Consider the following 16,280-nt stretch of genomic DNA (forward strand, 5'->3'; position numbering starts at 1 on the left):
GGCCAGTCTTGGCTAAGCAGTGAAATTCCACCTTTCTATTGCATATTATATTGCTAGTGAGTGACAATATTCCAAAGAAAGCCTTGAATCCACTTGGACTTGCAGTGTAAGTAAATAATTTACAGTCTACAGCATTTTTCCTCCTCAGGATGAACAATTTTAGAGATTATGTAGTGTTACTGTGTTAATGGCTCCTTCTAGACCACGGTCAGCTCTACAGGCTCCATCTTTTCCATCCCAAGGGGACTGGATAAATAGGGTTGAGTCTCAATCAGAATGAATATAATTGCGAGGGCACCAGTCTTGGTCTGTGACCAGGGCTCAGACCCTCTGGGGCAGTTCTGTCTTTGTGTCCTAAGCCTCTATCAGAACAAGGCCAGCTTCTCACTGTTCCTCTTCCTCAAGGCTATTCCATCAAGAGCAAGGGAAACCTCTTTGCTTTTCCCCCTAAAATTTAGACAGAGGATTGAGTGGGAGCCTAGTTATCATTGATTCAATTACCTTATTTTACTTAGAGAAACAAGTTTAATACATCAGAACATTCTTCTGGTTGGATATGCTGACTAACATGAAGTTCTTTGCTTTTTGGCTTTGGTTTTTTTGTAAGACGGAGTCTTGCTCTGTTGCCCAGGCTGGAGTGCAGTGACGCCATCTGCAACCTCTGCCATCAGGGTTCAAGCAATTCTCCTGCCTCAGCCTCCCAAGTAGCTGGGATTACAGGCGCCCACCACCATAGCTGGCTAATTTTTGTATTTTTAGTAGGATGGGGTTTCACCATGTTAGCCAGGCTGGTCTCGAACTCCTGACCTCAGCTGATCTGCCTGCTTCTGCCTCCCAAAGTGCTGGGATTACAGGTGTGAGCCACTGCGCCCAGCCTTACAAAGTTATTTTTTATTTACTGTTTACTTGAACCAAGAGGATAGTTGCTGTTTGAAATCTAACATGTCAGCATGGCTTTTGCTTCGTTTTCAAGGGAGAAAAAAAACCCAGAATACTCCATTTGGGAGACTCCCAATTAAAAGGCTTACACCTGCTTTGCTTTTCTTTCCCCAGTCTCTAAGTTTAGACATTCACAAATAGAACATTTCAAACTATCCCACACAGCGTGATCACCAGGGGTGGCAGTGATGCTCAGAGGATGCCTAGTTATTTTAAGGAGCAGGCACACCAGCAGGGTGAAACCACTCACATTACCAAGGACTTCCATTACAGGCCTCTTGGAGAGTGAGGCCTAGGAATATTGAATGGGATCCTCCAATTGGAAGAGTAAGGGAAATCAGGGAGGGTATAATAATGATAAAGTAGTCAAAGGTCATATAGAAAGGGAAAAGGGGCCAGGTGTTGTGGCTCACACCTGTAATTCCAGTACTTCGGGAGGCTGAGGCGGGCGGATCACAAGGCCAGGAGTTCGAGACCAGCCTGACCAACATGGTAAAACCCTGTCTCTACTAAAAATACAAAAATTGGCCAGGGGTGGTGGCACGTGCCTGTAATCCCAGCTACTCAGGAGGCTGAGGCAGGAGAATCGCTTGAACCCGGGAGGCGGAGGTTGCAGTGAGCCAAGATTGTGCCACTGCATTCCAGCCTGAGGTAAAAGAGCAAGACTCTGTCTCCAAAAAAAAAAAAAGAAAGAAAGAAAAAGAAAAAAGGGAGAAGAAAAAACTAAGGGTTAGATTCCCTGAACTTTTTTTTTTTTTGAGACAGAGTCTCGCTCTGTCACCCAGGCTGGAGTGCAGTGGCGGAATCTCGGCTCACTGCAACCTCCACCTCCCAGGCTCACGTGATTCTCCTGCCTGAGCCTCCCCAGTAGCTGGGACTACAGGCAGCCGCCACCATGCCCGGCTAATTTTTTGTATTCTTAGTAGAGATGGGGTTTCACCATGTTAGCCAGGATGGTCTCAATCTCCTGACCTCGTGATCTGCCCGCCTCAGCCTCCCAAAGTGCTGGGATTACAGGCATGAGCCACCGTGCCAGGCCAAAAAATGAGGGTTAGATTCCCTGAACTTTTTTTTTTTTGGAGACGGGGTCTCTTGCTCTGTCGCCTGGGCTGGAGCAGGCAGGACAATAGTTCACTGTAACCTTGAACTCTTGAACTCCTGGGTTCAAGGGATCCTCCCAAATAGCTAAGTCTATGACATGTGCCACTACACCTAGCTAAATTTTGTATTTTTGTTTTGTAGAGATGGGGCCTCACTATGTTGCCCAGGCTAGTCTCAAACTCCTGGCCTCAAGCAATCCTCCCGTCTCAGCTTCCCAAAGTGCTGGGATTACAGGTGTGAGATACCACACCCAGCCTGAGCCTCTTTCTATAGCTAATTGTTGGTAAGCATACAGCTTATCACATGTAAGACAGACTTCTCTATAGAATGCTTCTGTCCACAGTCTAGTGTAGTAGAAAGAATGTTGGAATAAGAATCAGAAGGCCTGCATCTTCATCCTGATTCCATCAATCACTACCTGTGAGAATGTAAATTATTTTCTCTCTAAGTGTAATAGCTATAAAACAGAGATGGATAACACTGCTTGGTACATTTCACATGATGGCATGATCAACTGAAACTGGCTGTGAAATAATTTTGGAAAATTGTTAAGAACCATGCAACCAAATGATACTGCTTTCATATCCTTCACCACAATCATCACTAATATCAAACATTTAACCGGCCACGGTGGCTCACGCCTGTAATCCCAGCACTTTGGGAGGCCGAGGCAGGCAGATCACGAAGTCAGGAGTTTGAGACCAGCCTGGTCAACATGGTGAAACCCCGTCTCTACTAAAAATACAAAAATTAGCTGGGTATGGTGATGTGCACCTTTAATCCTAGCTACTCAGGAGGCTGAGGCAGGAGAATCGCTTAGACCTGGGAGGCGAAGGTTGCAGTGAGCTGAGATCGCACCATTACACTCCAGCCTGGGCGACAGAGCGAAACTCCGTCTTAAAAAAAAAAAAAAAATCACTTAGTGAGTGTGTGCTCCATGGAGGGCTCTATGCTGAGGAGAAAATAAATACAAAGACACAGAAGAAATAGATAATATTGCTCTAGATGGGTTAACACTGAATTGAGTTGATGCTTAATTCTTGCTTGTTTAGTTGATGTAAAGATGGCTTAGCAGTCTTTCTGCAAGAAATTCCAGATGCTGATTTACCTGCTTTGTTTGCAAATTTCATCTCCTACCTGACTTTTCCAGTTGTCTGGAAGGGGCAGGTGGTGGTTGGGGCCTCCGTACTTCTCGTTGTAGTAGATATAGGTATTGAGATCAGGGAAGTCGCGGTTCAGGTCCACTCCATTTGCATTGTTCCTGCCAACTAGATACCCAGGCTTGTTTGAGCCCTAAGGGAAAATGAAAAGACGAAAAATGAAGGTTTCAGATTGAATCCTATATTTTCTAACTTTTTTTTTTTTGGAGATAGGTTCTCACTGTTGCCCAGGCTGGAGTGCAGTGGTACAATCTTGGCTCACTGCAACCTCTATCTACTGGGCTCAAGCGATCCTCCCACCTCAGTCTCCTGAGTAGCTGGGACTACAAGTACATGCCACCACACCTGCTAATTGTTCTTTATTCTTTTCTTTTTTTGGTAGAGATGAGGCTGGTTGCCCAGACTGGTATCGAACTCCTGGGCTCAACTGATCCACCCACCTCGCCCTTCCAAAGTGCTGAGAAGCCAGGTGCAGTGGCTCATGCCTGTAATCTCAGCACTTTGGGAGGCGGAGGTGGGTGGATCGCTTGAGGTCAGGAATTCAAGATCAGCCTGGCCAAAATGGTGAAACATGATCTCTACTAAAAAATACAAAAATTAGCTGGGTGTGGTGGCGCGTGCCTGTAGTCCCAGCTACTCGGGAGGCTGAGGCACGTGAATTACTTGAACCCAGGAAGTGGAGGTTGCAGTGGGCCAAGAATGTGCCACTTTACTACAGCCTGGGTGACAGACCAAGGCTCTGTCTAAAAAAAAACCAACCAAACAAACAAAGTGCTGAGATTACAGGCAACAGCTACTGCATGCAGCCATGAATCCTATATTTGAAGGACATTGTATAGTTCTTAGATACTAGCTTAATCAAATGATGTAGCATTTTTTTCTCTTTAGGGAAAAAATCACAAGAAGATGAATCATTTTCTTCTGTGACTTATCCAAAGTCACAGTGGTGGGCTTCAAGTTCCCTGTAGATCACGTGTAAGAGGTACATATCTCAAGAGAAATTCTAATAAGAGTAGGGTGTTTCAGGATCATGGGAACCCCAATGTTTTATGAACAGCTTTATTGAGATATAATTCATATACTATAAAATTCACTCATTTTAAATGTACAATTCAATGAATTTTAGTATGTTTACAGAGTTGTATAATCATCATTGCAATCTAATTTTAGAACATTTCTGTCACACCAAATAGACACCTCATTCCCATTTACAGTCACTTCTCATTTTCATCCCAGCCCTAGGTAATAACTTTCTCTCTCCTTAGACTTGCCTCTTCTGGACAGATCACATAAGTCAGTCATACATTATCTGTTCTTTTGTGGGTTTTCCCCCCTCTCTGGGCATAATGTTTGTGAGGTTCATCTATGTTGCAGCATGTATCAGTACTTCATTTCTTTCTATTGCTGAATAGTTCCATTATGTGGATTTATCACATTTTGTTTATCCATTCACCAGTATTAGTATTAGTTTAATACTATCAGTATTAGGAAACTGTATTAGTTTCCTAGGGCTGCCATAACAATCACCACAAACTAGGTGGTTTATAACAACAGCAATTTATTCTCCAGTTTATTCTTTGGAGGCTAGAAGTTGTAATCAAGTCAACTGGATGGGCGGCACACTCTCTGGTCCCCTTCTTTGTTTCTTCCAGTTTCTGGTGGCCAGAGGCAGTCCTTGGCATTCTTTGGCTCTTAGACCCATCACTCTAATTTCTGCTTTCATCTTTACATGGCCTCCTCCCCAGTCTGTCTGCATCTCTATTCGCAAATTTCTTTCTTCCTACAAGGACACCAGTTATGCTGGATTTAGAGTCCATCCTGATCCTAGGTGACCTCATCTTAACTTAATTGTATCCATAAAGACCCTCAGTAGGCCCTCCATATCCATGGGTTCCACATGTGTGGATTCAACCAACCTCTGGTTGAAAATGTAGTTAGGCCTATAATGGTTGCATCTGTACTGAATATGTACATACTTTTTTCTTGTCATTATTCCTTAAACAGTACATTATAACAACTGTTTATATAGCATTTACATTGTACTGGGTAACATAAGTAATCTAGGGATGATTTAAAGTATATAGGAGGATGTGCATAAGTTATGTACAAATACTATGCCATTTTATATAAGGGACTTGAGCAACCGAGGATTTTGGTATTGGTGGGGGGCCCTGGAATCAATCACCTACGGATACTGAAGGATGACTATGTATTTCCAAATAAGATCATAGTCACAGATTTCAGGTGAATGCAAATTTTGGCAAAGGCTGGTAGGGGGAGATTCATGGACATTTGGGTTGTTTTCACATTTTGGCTATTGTTAATAATGCTGCTTTGAACATCCACGTACAAGTCTTTGTGTGGATGTATGTTTTCATTTCCTCTGGGTAGATATCTATAAGTGCCGAGTCATAAGCTAAGTCCATGTTTAATTGTTTTTTGTTTGTTTGTTTTTGTTTTTGTTTTGAGACAGGGTCTCACTCTGTTGCCTAGGCTGGAGTATAACAGCATGATCATGGCTCACTGCAGCCTCAACCTCCTGGGCTCAGGTGATCCTCCCACCTCAGCCTCCTGGTAGCTGGTGCTTACAGGCACGCGCCACAACACCTGGCTAATTTTAAATTATTTGTAAAGATGAGGTTTTGCCATGTTGCCTACGCTGGTCTCAAACTTCTGGGCTCAAGTGATCCACCCACCTCCCAAAGTGCTGGGATTACAGATATGAGCCACTACGGCCTTATGTTTAACTTTTTGAGAAACTGTTAAACTGTTTTTCAAAGTGGTTACACTATGGAAACTCACTTCCCCCCCTTTCAAAAAATTTAGGATGCTTACTTATCTTTCTTTTGAGCAATATCAACTTTCTGGATCCCTTAATTTCTCTGTCCATATTTCAGATTTTATCATTTATTTCCTCATGTATTCACTCACTCATTAGGTCATCTATTTAGTCAACCAACATTTACTTAAGTCCTTCTCTATTCAGAGCTCTCAGATAGACACTGGGGAAAGAGATAGGTGAGACATTATAGTCTAGCCTTCTAGGAATTCATAGTACACACGGGGAGATGGACACACACATAAATAATTAAATACATAGAGTGATAGAATAGAGATATGTTAAAAGGCTCATTCAAAATTGAAATTCCATTTAATGTTTTGTGTGGCGTTGGAGAAGGGAGATAGTGCCAGCTGGGTCCCTGTAGACTGAGAAGGTGGAGCCCAAATTGTTGGCTGTTCCTGGAAGTGAATGAATGGATGCCGGGAAGCTAGAATCTCACAGATGAATTGCCGCTCTCATATTTTCCCTTTTCTAACCAATAAAATGTGGCAGATTACATTTTTTTCTAATAATTCAGTATTATTCTCAGATTTCTCCTCTTTTCATGGCACCCTGCTTGTATTTCATTTTTAGATCCTATTGAAAACATAATTGTTTTGAAGTTCCTTTAAATTTCCTACATAAGTTGTGTTCCAGTGGAAAACATTTATTGGATCTTTCATTTTGGTGTACACTTCTGTGACATAATGATTTTCTTTATGCTTCCAGGGGCTTGTCACTGCTTGCTTATTTATATCAAGGCAGCTCTTGACTGTCAGCATAAACAGCTATGGGCATTATCCACTGATTTCCCTGCACACTGGTCAATAGTTAAGTTGGCAGGAAGGGGCTTCCCCTAACAGAAGGTTTCATAAACAGGGCTAGTGTTGTGTTTCCTATTATTGCTGTAACAAATTACCCCAAATTTAGTGGTTTAAAACAGCACGAGTGTATTGTCTCATAGTTTTGGAGGTCAGAAGACTACAACGAGTCTCACAGGCCTAAAAGCAAGGTGTCTCTCCAGTTTCTAGAGACCATTCACATTCCTTGGCTCTTCCATCTTTTTTTTTTTTTTTTTTTTTTTTTGAGACAGAGTTTTGCTCTTGTTGCCCAGGCTGGAGTGCAATGGCGTGATCTCAGCTCACCGCAACCTTCACCTCCTGGGTTCAAGTGATTCTCCTGCCTCAGCCTCCCGAGTAGCTGGGATTGATTACAGGCATGTGTTACCACGCCTGGCTAATTTTGTATTTTCAGTAGAGACACGGTTTCTCCATGTTGGTCAGGCTGGTCTTGAACTCCTGACCTCAGGTGATCCTCCTACTTCAGCCTCCCAAAGTGCTGGGATTACAGGCCTGAGCCACGGCGCCCGGCCAAGGCTCTTCCATCTTTAAAGCCAGCCGTGTAACATCTTCAGATCTCTCTCTGACTGTGACCTTTGGCCTCCCTCTTCTACATTTAAAGGACCCTCATAATTGATTACACCGGGCCCCATCCCCCCACAATACTCCAGGTTATTTTAAGGTCAACTGTTTAGCAACCTTAGTTCCATCTGCAACCTTAATTCCTCCTTGCCCAGTAACATAACATATTCATAGGTTCTGAGGATTAGGACATGGACATCTTTGGTGGGGGGCATTATTCTGGCCACCTATAAGTGGCTTCAAAGTCTGGTGGCCAGGAAGTTCTTCTCTGTGTAGCCACACAGACAGCTTGCCTCTGGGCATGGCAGGTATCTCTGAGAGTCTGAGAACCTGATGGGTCCTCTCGGGTTCAGGTTCAAGATCTGCTCCCTCTGAACAAGAACACAGCAGGTGAGCAGAGGTGACCAGCTTCCCAGAGATGGCTCTAAGATTCAGTGGACTGGCAGGGATTTTCCCCACTCCCTCCCACCCCACCTACTGCAAAGGATGTGGGCAGGACTGAGCTGGTTCTCCATTCTCCCCACTGCAATACAGGAAAGGGCTAATAGAAGGAAATCAGCCAGGCTGGGATTCCCTCCCACACCTCTTTCCAATTTTCCTGCTCTTTGGGAAGTCAAGTGTTGAGGAAGAGTAGTGGGCACCACTCTGATTTCCAGTGGTGAAAGAAAGTTCGCTTTCTTCATTTGTAGAGTCATTTCAGCAGGAAGTGGTGAGACTACAAGAGTCAAGTTTGTGTTTGGTTCAACGTCCTGGCTCCATCCCTCTCTCTGTCTCTACTTACCCCCCAGCCCTATCCTCAAGTCAGTTTAAAATATGCTTTAACGTACTCTCCCCCCAAGAAAGTCCCGCCTTTTTATTTTTTTTATTTTTTATTTTTTTGAGACGAAGTTTTGCTCTTGTTGCCCAGGCTGGAGTGCAATGGCACGATCTCGGCTCACCACAACCTCCGCCTCCTGGGTTCAAGCAATTCCCCTGCCTCGGCCTCCCGAGTAGGTGGAATTACAGGCATATGCCACCATGCCTGGCTAATTTTTTGTATTTTTAGTATTGACAGGGTTTCTTCATGTTGGTCAGGCTGATCTCTAACTCCCGACCTCAGGTGATCCACCCACCTCGGCCTCCCAAAGTGCTGGGATTACAGGCCTGGCCGAAAACCCTGCCTTTTAAACACAGCTTTTAAAGGAACATCTCCATTGCATAAGGCAGATCGATGCCTGGCCTCACCCTTGACAATACTAACTCAGTAGGTCTGGGGTGGGACCTGGGAATCTGTATTTCAAAATCTTCACCTGTGATTCTGATGCACAGCCACAAAAGAGAACCATTGATTTAAAGTGAGGCATATCGGTCTGAAACACTTAAGATGTTACTAATAATAATAAGACGAATGTTAGGCATGCTGACATTTTGAATTTATGTTAGAAAATAAAGTAAAAAGTCCTGCTAGGCACGGTGGCTCACGCCTGTAATCCCAGCACTTTGGGAGGCTGAGGTGGGTGGATCACCTGAGGCCAGGAGTTCGAGACCAGCCTGGCCAACCTGGCGAAATCTCGTCTCTACTAAAACTACAAAAAATTAGCTGGGCATGGTGGCGCATGCCTGTAGACCCAGCTACTCGAGGGCTGAGGCAGGAGAATTGCTTGAACCTGGGAGGCAGAAGTTGCAGTGAGCCGAGATCGCACCACTGCACTCCAGCCTGGGCAACAAAGTAAGACTCCATCCCAAAAAAAGAAAGCCCTTAGACATTTTTTCTTATCGGTCCCACTGCAAATATAACTCTAAAATATAGAACCAATAGGCTAAGTACTATACTAGTAGAGGAAACAACTCTATGGAAATATAATAAAGTATGAAGAATGTAGAATTAGCCCCCTATCCCCAATTCTGAGGAAAGCCTGTTGTCCTTGTTATTTTCTCCACAAATGCAAATGGAAATGTAGTGTGGAAGAAAGAAAGGTATTTAGGGTTTGATGCTAAAATTTCAGGAAAGGAGCTTTATTTTGCCTTATCCCTCCACATCTGTTGAGTATTTTCCAGGTTACAAAGTGTTATCACAGATATTGCCACATTAAACCTCACAATAAAACCCTGAGGTCATCTGGAAAGGTGTTGAGGGAATGCAGGCTCAGAGAGAGCCCACGTTTATTGCCTGAGGTGCTGTAGGACTGAACTCACCTCTTCATCCTTTCTTATATTTCTGATGGATTTTTTCTCTTAGCCATTTCTTCTTTTACTTTTAACATTTGTGACATTTATAGTGGGACAGAGAGGGAATCTTGTCCACTGGACTTTATTTCCTAAGAAGGCCTTGATCTCTCCCTGGCATCTCCCTTAGACCTCGTACCTGGGCAGCAGCCACCTCATAGCCGTCAGGGTTCATGGATGGCAGGATGTGAATGCGCGTGTCCTGGATGAGCTGGACGATGCGCTGGTTCCTGTTCCGGAACTCCTCGCACAGAAACTCCGACAGCTGCAGCATCAGCTCACGGCCCAGCGCTTCATTGCCGTGCATGTTCCCCACATACTTGACCTCTGGTTCCACTGCAAGGAAGAGAAAAGATGGGGGAAGCTTGGAAGTGCCATTGACGCCTAACCTTGCACAAGGACCTTTTTTTCTCTTTTTCAGTAACGAATGAAAGAAAATCTCATGCTTTCATTGGGTCCTTTGCAATAATCCCTGAGCCCCTTCCTAACCAATTACAGTTACAAAAGCTACAAAAATTCATCCCAGGGATAATAATGAGTGCCATTTATTGAACCCCCATAGTGTACTAGACAGTTATGTTCGATACTGCTAAAATTCACAGAAAATCTGTAAAGTGGGCATTAATAGCCTCAGGGTGAGGGTAATAAGGATGGGAGAGGTTAAGTAACTTGTCTGAGGTTGCCTAGCTAATGGCTCTATAGAGGCCCAAGCCCAGGTGGCACTTACAGTGCCATTTACAGTAGCACTCTGCTTCTCAGAGACAAACCTTTCAGGATAAGGATGTTCCCCATAACCTGCTTTCATGAAGTACTCTAGGTTTTAGCATAACAGCTGCTAATGATCCCAGTTGAAAACTTAATTTTCTTGGCACTTGAAAAGTTTCTTGCTCCATCTGAACAAGAACACAGCAGGTGAGCAGAGGTGACCAGCTCTGCAGAGATGGATCTAAGATTCAGTGGGCTGGCAGGGGTTTTCCCCACTCCCTCCCACCCCACCTACCACAAAGAATAGGATTGTGGGCAGGACTGAGCTCGTTCTCCATTCTCCCCACTGCAGTACAGGAAAACTGAAATCACTCCTTCAAATCCAAGCAGGCCAAATCTGAAGGCACAGAATAGGAAGACACCTGCTATGTCTCATTCCTTAGTCTTCTCTTGGGCCATGTTAACTGTTCAACTTGAGGTAAGAATTGAGGATCTGAAAGTTTCTTGGATCACCTAAAGAAAATCATTCTTGCTGTCTTTTAAGAGGAAGGCGAAAAGCTCTTGCCAAATGATTTCTCTTCCACCCAATACTTTCCTGCCTCCATGACTTTTCTCATTCTGTACCTCTTCATCTTCTCATTTCCAAATCCTTCTTACCACCCTTCTAGGCCCAGTTCACATGATATTCTGTGAAGTCATCTTGGATTCTCCTTGATGAGAGAGAGCTCTCTGTTGACTTCCCTGGTTTTACCTTTTTTTTTTTTTTTTTTTTTGAGATGGAGTCTCACTCTGTCACCCAGTCTGGAGTGCAGTGGCAAAATCATCCCAACTCACTGCAACCTCCACCTCCCGGGTTCAAGCAATTCTCCTGCCTCGGCCTCCCAATTAGCTGGGACTACAGGTGCCTGCCACCACACTTGGCTGATTTTTATATTTTTAGTAGAGACAGGGTTTCACCATGTTGGCCAGGCTGGTCTCAAACTCCTGACCTCAGGTGATCCACCTGCCTTGCCCTCCCAAAGTGCTGGGATTACAGGTGTGAGCCATTGCACCCAGCTGGGTTTTACCTATTTGTATACGTGTTCTATTTCCTTTACCGGACCTGGCCTTAGCAGTGTACATAATTTTTAACTTGTGACACCATCCATTATTATTTATCTTAGTATATCTACAGCAGTTTTTCTCAAAGGAATGCTTATAATCCATAAGGATCATGTGGTGGATTTTCCTTAGTGGGTATTCTTTAATCTTAGTGTGTTTTTTTAAATCGTAGATTATGTCTTTCTTACTTTTCTTGGTGTTAAAATGTCTTTTCTGTTAGAAAAGGATGGATGTAGCAGATGACAGGTAGTTTTCTTCACATCCTTATTCAGTAAAATAAAATTTGGAAGATCTGTTTTAGTTCCCTCTGGTCTCCTATTTATTTGATTAAAAAACACACCTTTTTTTAACTTCTTTATGAAATCTGTAAGTCTGGGAACCACTGCCCTAAAGAACTTTGAACAGTGCCATGAACTTAGTAGATGCTTAATATCAGATTCTTTTGGTTATCCTTTTTCTTTTCTTTTTTCTTTTTCTTTTTTTTTTTATTTAGAGACAGGGTCTTGCTCAGTCGTTCATGCTGGAGTGCAATCATAGCTCAGGACGGCCTCTCGAATTTCTTGGTTCAAGCCATCCTCCCACCTCAGCCTCCTGAGTAGCTGGGACCACAAGTGTACACCACCACACCAGGCTAATTTTCTAGAAAAAAATTATTACAGAGAGAAAGTCTCACTATGTTGCCCAGACTGGTCTGAAACTTTTGGCCTCAGGCAATCCTCCCAAAGTACTGGGATTACAGGCATAAGCCACCATAGCTGGCCTCTACTTTCAATATATCTGGAACACAACCACTTCTCATAACAATCACTGCTACCATTTCGGTTCAAGCCCCTGCACCTTCAAGCTTGGTACTATTGGCCATATTAGGTTATTGCAATACATCTCCCACTTGGTCTCCCTGCAGCTGCCTAGCCCCTTTAAAGTCTATTCTCCAGAGTCAGGGGTTGGCAAAACTTTTTTATTAGGGACTAGAGAGTAAATCCTTTAGGCTTTGTGGGCCGTGTTGTCTCTGTCACAGCTACTCAACTCTTCCAGCAAAAGCAGCCACGGACAAGATAAAAGTGAATGGGCGTGACTATGTTCCCATAAAACTTCATTTACCAAAACAGGTGGCTGGCCCTTGGGCTGTAGTTTGCTGACCCCTGTTCTGAGTGATCTTTACAAAATTTAAGTCAGATCGTCTCCCTCTTCTGCTTAAAAAACCCTCCAGTGGCTTCTCACTTGACTCAAAGTAAAAGCCCAGATCTTTACCAGGGCCTATGAGGCCCTGTGTGATCTCCTATTGCCTGGTGTCCCCATCACATGGCTGTGACCTCCTCTTTTGCTCTCCCCTCGTTCACTTGGCTGGAGCCGCACTGGCCCCCTTGCTGTTCCTCACATGTGCAAAGCATTGCTCTTCCCTCTGCCCGTCATCTTTTCCTCCCCAATAACAGCACGGCATGTGCCATCACACCCATCCTTCAGCTCTCTGCTCAAAGCTACCTCAGTGGAGATGCCTCTCCTGAGTGCCTCTCCTGCTCCTCCTTGTCTTCCTCCATGCCATCCTTATCTCTTTTTCCCGATTTAATTTTCTCTACAGCACTTATTTCCATCTGATGTAATATGTATTTACTTAGTTACCCATTTATTGTCAGTCTTACCCCACTAGAATTCAGGCCCATGAGGGCAGGGTCTTTGTTTTATTCTCCGCTGTACTTCCAGAGTCTACAAAAGTGCCTGCATATTGTAGGTGATTGGTAAATATTTGTGGAATGAATGAATGAAAGGAATGAATTGGTGAATAGTAGTTATAGCACTTCAGAGAAAAGAGGGAACAGTGAGGGCTAGAGTCCTGTGAAAAAGCTTCAAGGAAGGCCTTGAAAGCTAGAAAGTACAGGAGCACCAAGGAGGGGGCTTGGAGTGTTGGGGTGCTAACCCCATAATGTCCATGAACACTCGCAAGCTTCCACAGTGAACATATGATCTGATTGACAGCAGGCTACTTGTTATGGAAGTGCAGTTTCAAAGTGAGGCAATTATCCCAGGTAAACCCATGGCCTTCTTTGAGCCTCCTCCATGCAATATTCTGATTCCCATGGCCAGTCCACTGGGTGTGAGGCTTTTAAAGTAGGAAGTAGGATTATGTCAGGATTTAGGAAAATTTTTCTGGCATCTGTGTACCAAATGGAAGATTCAGAGTGCAGCAGTTAGAAGTGAGAGACCTGGCTGGGCACAGTGGCTCATGCCTGTAATCCCAACACTTTGGAGGGCCAAGGCGGGCAGATCACTTGAGGTCAGGAGTTTGAGACCAGCCTGGCCAACATGGTGAAACCCCACCTCTATTAAAAATAAAAAAAAATTAGCCAGGCGTGGTGGTGCACACCTGTAATCCCAGCTACTTGGGAGGGTGAGGCAGGAGAATCGCTTGAACCCAGGAGGTGGAGGTTTCAGTGAGCTGAGATCGCGCCACTGCATTACAGCCTGGGCAACAGAGTGAGACTCGGTCTCAAAAAAAAAAAAAAAAAAAAAAATGAAGTTAGAGACCAGTTGGGAGTTCAGTGCAATCATGTAGGCAGCTTGGGATGGAGTCTGGACTCGGGCAGGGGATGTGGAAGCGAAGAGGTAAAGGGAGATTTGAAGTTGACAGTTTGAAGGAGGAACTGGTAAGGAAAGAAGTGAGAAATTAGGAACAACTTAAATGTCCACCAATATATGGACAGTTAAACACAGTCATGCAATGAGCTATTACACAGCCAAAACCACAATGATGTAGATCTGCACTTATAGGCATGGATGCTATCCATAACAGATTGTGAAATGAGAAGGGCAGTTATAATATAATTTCATTTTTATAGAAACAATTACATGAGTTTGTGTCGGGGGTTTAAATATGCATAGAAAAAAGTCTGGAAGGATATACATCAATACATTAACACTGGTGGGATTTGGGGTGAGTTTTATTATTTTTTTCCTTATCTAATTTCTAAATTTTAATCCAAACACGGATTGCTTTTATAGTAGAAACAAACTAAAGAAAGGAATCCAGGCTAAGTGTGGTGGCTCATGCCTGTAATCCCAACACTGGGAGGCCAGGGTGGGTGGATCACCTAAGCCCAGGAGTTTGAGATTAGCCTGGTTACCATGATGAAACCCTGTCTCTACTAAAAATACAAAAGTTAGCCAGGCGTGGTGGTGCATGCCTGTGGTCCCAGCTACCTAGGAGGCTGAGGGGAAAGGATCACCTGAGCCCAGGAGATCGAGGCTGCAGTGAGCTGAGATCATGCCACTGCATTCCAGCCTGGGCAACAGAGCCAGACCCTGTCTCAAAAAAAGAAAAAAGAAAAAAGAATCCAGTAAATACAACTAACACCCCAGTCCCCAAACTCTCTCTAGAATACCACCCTGTCACTCCCCAAAGAGATTTCCCTATACCCTTCTAAGTTTCCTGGCAGAACTAGAAGGGCTCATTGTTTCTGCCTATGTCTCCTGAGCCATTGGATGGGGAGAGACAGAACAATAGCAAGGGGAAAAGAAAGGTAATGGGGGAAACGAAGGGATATGGGACATGAGCAGGGAAGAAGACTCACCTTTTACCATTAAGGTTTTGAGCAAACAGAACCCAAAAAGGAGGAAAAGGCTGAAGCCTGAAGGAGGGTTGTAGCTCCCCAGAGGCAGTGGCAGTTTGAGGGCTAAGAGGGAAATAGCACAGGCTTTCCGAGAAAGAGATAATACCTTGTAGGCGGAGGCGTCCACGGACCACCCCAGGGACCACCCCAGAAACCACCCCAATTACTGGATTTGCAAGGGAAAGGCCCTGCCCCACACACCCTCAAGAGCTGTTCAGGACTTACAGGGCTCATGGATTCCAGGGTGGTCGCTGAACTCCAGCACGTAGAGGTGTCTCCCCTCCACGCTGCGCCCAATGCTGTAGACCCGCGTGATGCCGGGGCATTCGTTTTGCACCTTGTACAGCGTCCGCACAAGATCATCATAGCGGTGGTGGCGGAAGGTCACTGGGGCAACCAACTTGAAGAGAAGGAGGAGGTGGAGGAAGACTGAGAGCAGGTCTGACATCTTGCTGGGCTTTTTCAAAGAGAGCCACTGAAACGCGCCCCACACGCGCCCCACCTCCTTAAACAACCTAACCTCTTCACCCGCCAAAATCCAAGGTCCGCCTCGCTTCCCGCTTGTAAACACCAGTCCAACTTGGAAGACGTTCCCAGCTGTCCGTCCAAGGCTGGAAATTCTTTATGTCGCTCTGGAATAGCCACTCATCTCTCCTCCCTCACTCCCTTTCTTTCTCTAATCCAGGAAAGCCTTTTGAAAGGTTTTTTGCACTTCCCCAGATGGGTAGTTTCACTGATTCTGGTTTACTGGTTAACTGGACTGTAAACAGGCTTCAATAAAGAGCTGCTTATAACCCTTTGATTCCCGGAGAATTTTTTAAAACTTGGCCTGTGCCTGTTCCCTTTATTACAACTTTCAAAAAGAGTTCTCTGTCCCTTTTGATCCATCCCACGTACTGCTGCCTGCCTATCTTTCTGAAGCATGGCTGTATTTTGTCCTTTTTTTCCTCAAAAATCGTTCAACAGATGCCATTAAGAAAAGGAAAAGATTAGCCTCGGACTGGGAGAAAACAATTGTAAATCATGTATCTGATAATACCCCCATAATACGTAAAGAATCCTTACAATACAATAAGAAGACAAACAACCCAATTAAAACACGGGCAAAACATTTGACCAAAATAGATATACAAATGGCTAATAAGCACATTTAAAGGTGTTCAGTGTCATTAGTCATTAAGGAAATACAAATTAAAACCACATGAGATCCAGGCATGGTGGC

General features: G+C 44.3%; 1 protein-coding gene across 1 annotated transcript in view; it reads right to left on the reverse strand.

Annotated features, from left to right (window-relative positions):
• The window catches only part of CPN1 (carboxypeptidase N subunit 1), a 40,331-nt gene extending 24,570 nt beyond the window's left edge, over nt 1-15,761 (reverse strand). Inside the window, exons 1-3 of the mRNA XM_054436888.2 lie at nt 15,284-15,761; nt 9,787-9,983; nt 3,178-3,333 (exon numbers count right to left, since the gene is read on the reverse strand). Of these exons, the coding sequence (XP_054292863.1) occupies nt 3,178-3,333; nt 9,787-9,983; nt 15,284-15,506 (576 nt within the window). The 5' untranslated portion in view covers nt 15,507-15,761. The remainder of the gene's footprint in view (nt 1-3,177; nt 3,334-9,786; nt 9,984-15,283) is intronic.
• Between the last annotated feature and the right edge of the window lie 519 nt (nt 15,762-16,280).

This window comes from Pongo pygmaeus, chromosome 8 (assembly GCF_028885625.2).
Source record: "Pongo pygmaeus isolate AG05252 chromosome 8, NHGRI_mPonPyg2-v2.0_pri, whole genome shotgun sequence".
In the NCBI taxonomy this organism is placed as follows: domain Eukaryota; kingdom Metazoa; phylum Chordata; class Mammalia; order Primates; family Hominidae; genus Pongo; species Pongo pygmaeus.